Source organism: Habropoda laboriosa, unplaced genomic scaffold (genome assembly GCF_001263275.1).
Source record: "Habropoda laboriosa isolate 0110345459 unplaced genomic scaffold, ASM126327v1 scaffold210, whole genome shotgun sequence".
NCBI lineage: Eukaryota > Metazoa > Arthropoda > Insecta > Hymenoptera > Apidae > Habropoda > Habropoda laboriosa.
Window position 1 is genome coordinate 96373 of NW_017100373.1, and position 9185 is coordinate 105557.

General features: G+C 34.8%; 2 protein-coding genes across 3 annotated transcripts; both read left to right on the forward strand.

Annotated features, from left to right (window-relative positions):
• Positions 1-1650: 1650 nt before the first annotated feature.
• LOC108574926 (zinc finger FYVE domain-containing protein 1-like) lies at positions 1651-4289 on the forward strand. Its single transcript, XM_017937595.1, has 6 exons — positions 1651-2146; positions 2225-2491; positions 2599-2971; positions 3051-3312; positions 3389-3821; positions 3902-4289. Exons 1-6 carry the CDS (start codon positions 1693-1695, stop codon positions 4123-4125), a joined length of 2013 nt encoding a protein of 670 aa, XP_017793084.1. The 5' UTR covers positions 1651-1692; the 3' UTR covers positions 4126-4289.
• Positions 4290-4818: 529 nt separating this feature from the next.
• Positions 4819-8739, forward strand: LOC108574905 (bromodomain-containing protein DDB_G0270170-like). Of its 2 annotated transcripts, none has more exons than XM_017937570.1 (6): positions 4819-4902; positions 6829-7226; positions 7308-7744; positions 7832-8135; positions 8210-8315; positions 8412-8739. In XM_017937570.1, the coding sequence occupies exons 2-6, from the start codon at positions 6854-6856 to the stop codon at positions 8698-8700; spliced, it is 1509 nt and encodes a 502-aa protein (XP_017793059.1). In that variant the 5' UTR covers positions 4819-4902; positions 6829-6853; the 3' UTR covers positions 8701-8739. The 2 variants fall into 2 exon arrangements, with proteins under 2 accessions (XP_017793059.1, XP_017793060.1); XM_017937571.1 differs by having other exon boundaries at positions 7311-7744.
• The last annotated feature ends 446 nt before the right edge of the window (positions 8740-9185 follow it).

Here is a 9185-nt window from a genome sequence, read left to right on the forward strand (position 1 = left end):
CAGTTATGAATCCCGCAAAATGTCATCTTATTTTGTATAAATTAAGCTTCATTTCTGCATTTTTTTTTTCAAATTTCATCTGCATATTTTTCTACTTTTACCTACAGATACACTGAGTGCGGTAGGTGGACGAACACTTATGCGGCCGACTGTACATACAATCCAACCATCAAAGATTGTAAAATCGACAGATGTAAAAAATCCTCTTTTATTATATTTGCATATGTATAAAGATACATACATATATTGGATTGTTTGAGTAGAATTGTTCACGATCTTCTGATAGCAGTAAAACACGCGTATGTGATGAATCATCTGTTAATAAACAATTAGGTTACTTTTTTATTTGTCATTTGAGAGTGTAACCACAGACGAGGTACAGGATAGACCTTGCATCTTATGGGACTTTTTGTCCGAGGCTTTGGGGCCGTGAAAACCCTTATCATTTTCGTGTCGCTATCAACGTTACCGATTCAGTATAGAATAAAATTACAACATTAGTACTGATTGGAATTGAAATTAAACGTAACTACGAAAGGATTTTTTACATCTGGCAACTTTACCATCTTTGATGGTTGGATTGTATATAATTTCTACAGTCGCCGCTTTATATCGTAGAGGACATAACAAAAACTCTGATTTTTTACACGATCGGTATTTCAGAACGTTGGACACAAAAGTACATTAGGTGTTAGGTCTATCCTATACTTTGTCTATGCCTATATCTCGTTTGTGGCGTAGATCGAAGATTTGTCAGTAATCTAGGATCATCAGTTTCGAACATTCCTTTGTTCCAAAAGATATGAAAATATATTCAATTAATCAGCATTTTATTTGTTAGTAAACTTAAGAAATACTTGTTTTTGATAAAACATCAACTAAATCCTTTTATCTGAATGTCAGGGATTAAAGTAATTATATCTAAGCAACACCGATGCCTTTCCCACCATTAATCTATCCCCTCTCCAATTCTAAACCATCAATTCAATCGCACCATTTACCTTCCGTGAAACTAATAATTTGCAACGTTAAGTGTCGCGATTTTAATTAGCGAAATGTAAAAAATAATTGAACTACGATCGGTACGCCTTATCATTCGAGTGATTGCAAATCTGCGCGACAACTCCTTTAAGGTAACAATTACCGTCATGAAGCCGTCTATTAACATTTAGTAATTTACACAATTGAGCGGGGAAAAAATTGAGATACATTTGTAAGTAGACAAGAGAACGTTAGCCTTGAAGTCACTTTCGATTACAACTCGAGCGGTTTTCAAAGAGTTGCCTGTTGCAATTGACGCATCAGCCGCAACGCTTTACTTGCTCATATAATGGAGGTGTCGTCAACGGGCAATTGAATTTCGGTATTATTCAAAATTTCTGATCTAAGTACGTGAATCTTCGCAAAGTATGACCCTTATGCTGCTACGTAGTTTAAATGTAGATCGTTGAATCTTTGAAAGGTAAGGTTACCATGTCGGCTTTAGTCAATTTGCGCAGTAAACTGAATGTAGAATTGTATGGGATATAGGCAATATTTTTTTTTATTTTCAGAAAAATTATTAAGGAATAACATTATTATTTATTAGCTTAATTATACGTCATTATTGCAATATACGCCTTTTTTCTTTCTTTATCGTACACGGCGCTGCTATTCTTGTATATTTTAATAACAATACTATTGAAGTACGTCATGAGTGCATTATGGAGAGAATATAAATTGGAAACAACTGGACCAGCTATCATGGAAAGTCTGGATAGCATGTGTATATGTAATGGAGATATAAATCATTTTAGCAATGATTCTGTTCCCATAAATGGAATCACTCAGAATGGAATACATGTAAAATGTCAGTACAACCAGTCCAGAAGTTTTTTATTAATAGATAAACAAGAATACCTTCGAGTTTCCAATGTGGAAAAGTTTATGGAAAAATTGAATTATAACAATAAGGATCTAAAAGTAAAAGTGGTATCAATTTTTGGGAATACTGGTGATGGCAAGAGTCATGCATTGAATCAGACATTTTTCAAAGGAGAGGAAGTTTTTAAGACTTCAAATGATCAGAAGTCAGGTACTTCAGGAGTTTGGGCTGCACTTGATTCAGTTTTAAATGTTATATGTTTAGATACAGAAGGTTTATTAGGTACTGACATTTGCATTTCAATACAAAATTCCATACACATTTATTGTATATGTAATGAATTCTATTGTTTTTATTTAGGTATTACCTCTTATGGAAATAAACGAATACGACTGTTGCTTAAAGTTCTTGCAGTATCTGATATTGTTATATATAGGACACAATCAGAAAAATTGAATAGGGATTTATTTACATTTCTTGGTACTGCTTCAAGAGCATATAGCCAACATTTTCAAACTGCCTTACAAGCAATAGGACAGAGAGAAGGGGTTACAGGTTCCTTAAGTGCCCTGGGACCAAGTATTATAGTATTACACGAGACTAAATACACCAAACCTTTGACCAATAGTACATATTGCTACATTCTCAGATTAACAGTAATTTCAAAATAAAAATTTTACCACGGATCAAAACGTTCATTTCATAACAAATATATTATATTTTCTCTGTCATAGATGGTCTAGAAAGTGCAGAAGATGTTCTTAAAACACGGTTTGCTCAAATGAAACTTGAAACAGATGCATTTAATTCCATAAAATATGTTGGGATACAGACGACAAATTCCACAACTGATTATGAACCTTTGCAGACTGCTATTAAGAGAGAATTACACAATACAACTGTACGATCTGCCAGAAAATTACATTTAGTTTATGATACATTGAAAGTTTTGAACGAAAAATTTTCTGGTGGGATGGAGTATTTTTCTAACATTTTGTTCCCTGATCAGTACTTCACCTGTCCTATGAAATGTCTCAGTTGTGGAGCTAGATGTAGCAACAGCATGGGACATCTTCTAGAGGGTAAACCTCATACTAGTAATAACAGGTTAGCCTTCTATTTACCCATCACCTGTAGATTAATAAAGAAACGTCGAGAAATCTATCATAGACGAATGTTTCATTAGGTGTCGATATCAACAACAGTATGAAAACATAGTATATACATGTAAAACGTGTTATAGCAGTGGGAATGAAGTACAAGTAACGAGACAAGTTGAAACTCAGAATGATAGTAGTTGGTATGGATTAGTTAAGTACGCGTTTTCGGGAGACGTGATAGAATGTCCACATTGTGGAGAAATATACAGAAGCCGTCAGTATTGGTATGGTAATAAGAATCCGGAAGAGTTCGCTGTTTGTAAAGACATTACACATGTGTGGAACATGGTATGCAAATGATGTATATTTTGTAGAATATTTCAGACCGTATTACGTTTTTCAAAAATATTAATTACTTTTCCAGACAAATCATTCTGTAGCAACTCAAAATGCAGCACAAAGAATGATCGATGGTGTGTCTTATATTACTGAAGCTGTAACCAACGTTTCGTTACAACCAACAAAAGTATTGTCGGCATGGGTTGCTGATCAAGTTGCTCCATCTTATTGGAGACCCAACAATGAAATAAGGCACTGCCATAAGTGCAAAATGCCATTCAGATCAACAGATACGAAACACCACTGTCGAGCATGCGGGGAGGGTTTTTGCGAACAGTGTTCATCAAAAACGAAGTGTGTTCCATCCAGAAATTGGTACACGCAAGTACGAGTCTGTGATATCTGTTATAACAAAGACGAACCTACTGAATCCTCGGAAGACGTTAACGCTAGAAAAGTATCAGAACAAGTGGTGTCTACATTGAGTGCAGTTGGTTCCGTTTTAAATTATTCCAAATGTAAGGAAACGATGTACACATGTAAAATGTAATTGCATTATGATATTCGTACTAATGTTAATGTTTATTCATTTGTTCAGCGTTTATTAAAGACACAGTTCGACCATCTTATTGGATCCCCGATTCAAAAATTGTCAATTGTTGCATATGTGAGAAGAAATTTTCCATATCTATTCCTTTACATCACTGTAGAGATTGTGGACGTGGAGTGTGTCAAGGTTGTTCACAGCATCGTAAACCTGTACCGTACAGAGGATGGGATAAACCAGTTCGCGTTTGTGATTCGTGCAGAAAGATTGCTTAAAGGAGCTACCTGAACAAAAATCGTTGATAGGATATCGATTTATGGAAAATCTGTTAATCCATTTGCACAACATGTATCGATGAACTAGAAACACCTCGACGATTAAGGGATATGTTTTTCAGATTTTATATAAGCTGCTCGCATTTCATAACGAAATGTATGTGATCCGACAAGATTTTTGTCTGTTGGAAAAAAATTTTTTATTTCCTTCGGAACACGTTTTAAAAATTTGTTATCGAATGAACGAGACAAAAATAGATACGAATATTTTAACACATTGTAAAAAAAATTTTCCTATGAATTGTGCCATGGGTGTACCTATCTCTTTTTACAACATGCAAAAAACTAAAATTATAATAATACAGCAATCGAGTATATGGTGCAGTGTATTGTAGCAGTATACATATAGTCATAATGTAATAGCCAGAAATGTTCTTTTCATTAAATACTGTAAATTGATTGCAATTGAAAATATAAAAAAAAATAAATTGTCAAAATTTAAGCGAAATGACTATTCTTGTTATTCTTTCTCATGTAATAACGGTATTAGATAAACGATGCTACACATTCATGATATCCACTTTACCAAACTTATATTTTCCCGGGTAATTAATCAAACACGATTAATCGATGTTCGAGATGCGATATAAGATGTTTCGGTAACCACGTGATGACGTCAAAATATGGCGTCTCAATCAGCTGGGTGTTGTGTAGAGTGTGCTTGAGATGCCCGTCTTTAGAAAACGCACGAAGACTGCCGTCTGTCTACTCGAATACGTGAGTTTTTCAAAAAACCTCACACTATTCGTCATCTCGTGTTCACTTTTAATTATCGTGATTTAAATGCTTATCAATACAATGAACATCAGGTTAAAAAGCAGAAAGACGCAAAACGCTGTTTCATTTCTTAAACAATTTCAATGTACTTTTTGCCGTCAAATTTCAAGAAAATTCGTAAAATTTCCAGAACTGTATGCAAAGTGATTATTAATTCATGAAATCGTATAAGAAATGCCATGTTCTATTAACATTTAACGACCCAAAAGATGACGCGTATATAAAAATACATAAAATATGGTTGGTAGGGAAACTTTCTCAGTACACTCGAATCTTGTCCTCGTAATGCGCGTTACAATTTTTCAATCGTATCCATGAGCCTCTTGAAAAGTGTGTCTCAAAACGCGATGTTGATACACTGTGCAACCGATGCCGTGGCCATTTTCATGTTTGCTCCAGTTTCGTAATCATTATCAACTCCATATTTGAATTCAACAAGTAATGCAGTGGCATGTTTCGCTTGTTCTCGAATTTTTGTCACTTCACGTAGAACTGTTTCACTGACAACGCGTGTATCTTCGCATTTTCTTCGTCGATGTGCGAAAATCGTAATCAGGCGTCTGCATAATTTCCGAAAACAATACGTCTGTGAAAAATCTGTTTATCCTGTTCCACGTATCGATGAGCAAATTTCGTGTGATTTGTTTTCTCTGATTGTCCACGCGTAAATGAAAAATACGAATTTCGAAACACGTTCTCGAAGTATTTTTATTGCAACTATGTGTTAATAAAAGCAAAAAACATGCTGAGAAACGAAGTGCGCTAAGTAGACGCCATTTTTTCGAAAATGATTTAAAAGTGTATTATTTATGCGAGAAATTCAGTGTAATAGCACACGAACGAAATGTTAAGAGAATTATCGATCATAGTGAAGGATGATAAGAAATGTGTTAAAGAATTGTTCGATTCTGACAAAGTTTATTTTCAATGTGTTCCTAATAGACACGGCCATTTTGTCGCTTATTAGTGGATAAACAAATGACGATGTTGGTACTTTGGGTTCGAGGCTACAGGCGCGTCACATGCGCGGAAATTCAATTTCATTGCCTACGCATCCCTTCCGTAATTATAGTATTCCTATATGATACCAAAAATAGAAAACGCACCGACATTTATTTAAAATAAATCTATTTTACTTCCTATAGATTTTTCTACCTACATGTCGATAATTATGATTATTTTTAGTCATAAAGTTATGATCATTTAAAAGGTTACACGTGTTTCGTTGTCTGTACGCCATCGCAATTGCTTTTTAATTCACAAACTTGCACGTGACTGGTATTTTCATATATAGTTATTTATTAGATTTCGTAACGATTCACAGTGTTTCGAGAACGTCTTCATTGTAGCAATTAATCTAGATATTCCGTACGATGAAAAATGTTAATTTTTATCACGAGACGATCATGTTACGTTTGTCTTTCAACGAGCGATAAAATTCTACGCGTAGTCGAATAAATTCAACTTTTGAGCGAATCGAACTATTCAAGAGGATATCTATATATGAGCACGTTGCTAGGATTATGAGGAAGCTGTTGCTTGGTAACAGTATTTCTGCTTCGTTGCCGGCCGAATCATCGACGCTTATCAATGCCTCCCCGCTTCACAGATTAAACATCCTTTCTCCTTAGAAAGAAAAAGTAGTCACCAATTCTTTTGTAATTCTTTTTGGAATTTCTAATTAATTAATTAGCAATAAAAAGAGATAATAAAATGATTTTGGAAAGTTTAGTGTATAAATCTTTTATGAAAGTTGCACAAATGTTCATAGACAAAAGTTTGAAAGAAGTTTGAAAAATAATGCATTTAATCATAAATTAATTTTTGGATAGAATTAAAAGGAAATGTACTTTCTTTAATTTGCAGTGACAAATAAGGTACTTGATACAATATGCCACCAGATAGACCAGATGGGTCAGATATGGAAACTGGCATGGGACTAAGTAGTACACAAGACTTTGATTTTGAAGAAACCCTATACACAATGAAGAAGGAAGAGGACACAAGTGATTTTGTTGAAACAAATTCAACAGATGAACTTTCTATGTCTGAGAAGTCAATTGAAAAAAACAGCCAGTCAGATGATGATCTGACTTCTTTGAGCTGGCTTCATCAGCAGAATCTGTTAAAGGGTCTGGATATTTCAAACCCCTCCAAGGACATGAAAAGTGAAAATGTTTTAAATAACAATGTGTGCGATGATATGGCAGATTTTTCTGAAAACACCAATTCTGTTTCAAGTTTAGATGATGGTTATTGTCCAGGTGATTATTACATGATCTCATTTTAATTGAAGAGAAAGGACCAACATTAATTATTGTTTTCCTCCTTTCTTATTACCACAGCAGACAATAGTGGCAAGATAAATAGTACAGCATCACATGGTAATAGTCAAAACTATCAGCACTCAAATAAAAATGGTCAAAAATCAATACAAATCTTTCAGGAGTCTGTAAAAAGTCATTACAATAATTCACAAAACAATCAGACGAAGATTTCTCTGAACAACAATAATCTGCCAGTATCAAACCGCAACAAACACCCAACTCATATACCATATGATCCTCATTTGCATAGAAACAGTAAACCACCATATTCATTTTCTTGTTTAATTTTCATGGCTATTGAGGATAGCCCTGTAAAAGCTCTACCAGTCAAGGAAGTGTATGCTTGGATATTGGAACACTTTCCATATTTTAGGAATGCTCCAACTGGATGGAAAAATTCTGTTAGACATAATTTAAGCCTAAATAAGTGCTTTCGTAAAGTAGAGAAAGCACCAGTAAGTATGGTTACATTATAAAATCTATTAAAAAATTATGTTCCTTTTTAGAAATAAGAATTCAATGAAAATTTTATTTCTTTCTAGAATTTGGGCAAAGGTTCTTTATGGATGGTAGATGCCCAGTATCGTCCAAACCTGATACAGGCGTTATCTCGTGCCCCTTTCCCTCCCCCAGCCGCTCAAACTTTATCCTCACCCGAAAAATCACAAAAAAAATGCACCAGCACTCGTCTTCCAGATCCTATTCTTTTTCCATACCTCTCCAAAAGACTGGCATCGAGCAACATTACCGAAAACACAGATACCGAAGTAGATAGTGACGTAGATGCAGCAGCTGCTGCTATGCTTTCTTTTAAACACGGACCTATTATTTTAAATCACAACAAAGGTAAAGTATTTTATGATAGATCTTACATTCATTAAAAAAAAAGTACAATTAATAATTTCTAAAATATCTCACAGATCGTAAGCGAAAAGTACTGGAATCTGAAGTATTGGTTCCTGTAATCACTAGGAGCTCCAGCGAAGATCATACTTACAGTTGCATCACGTCCGTAAGACAAGAATGGTAAGCAATGTTTCATATAATAGTTTCAAACAAAACTTCTCTAACAATATGACAAAAATGGTTAATTATAAATTTGTTATTCGTTTATTTCTCAAGTAAATATGTTAAGAAAGAACAAACTTCTGTTATTCCCGACTTCGACGAGCAACGGAAGATCGCGGAAGGCGCGGACGCGCTTTTGAATTTGGCAGGTGTCGCCACGCCGCTCAATCACAGTAGGACGCAGCAACATATACCAGGTATTAACGCGACACCAAAGTCTGAGGGTACGTCAAAGTTGAAGAAACGTACGACGCCGAACGATTACTCGAACCCGCCCGAGAAAAGACGTAAGCATTGGCCAAAGTGGAGTGAAGGGAAGCGGTATATAAAGCAGATTATATAAGTAACTTCGGTTGTATGTGTGTATATATATAGCATCGCAGAGACCCTTCCTAATTCTCTTTTCCGCAAAATAGAACATATTTTGAAATTCTATCTCTCGGTATGGGTTTTCAAGACAATGGTGGACTTAAAATCCCTTACATCACTGACAATGAATCTGTCGTCTTTTGATTACAATTGAAGGTTAGGAAAGATTTGCATCGAAGTTAATTGCTATTCTTCTGCGTGTAAGAGAAAAAAATAAGAGTGAAAGGAACGCGATGTGTTCTATCGCGTTAGTGAAAGAAAAAACTATATGGTGCATTTTTATTTAAAAGAAAAAAATAGGTAGGGCAAGGGGGAAAGGAGAGCAAAAGAAAAAGAAAAAATTGGTGGTCGCTCAGGGTTTAGAACTCGCTATATGCCAAAATGAATTCAGTAGCACTAAGCAACAAGCAATAATAGAGATGGAGATAGTGTTTAAGAAGAAAAAGAAAGAGGTTACTT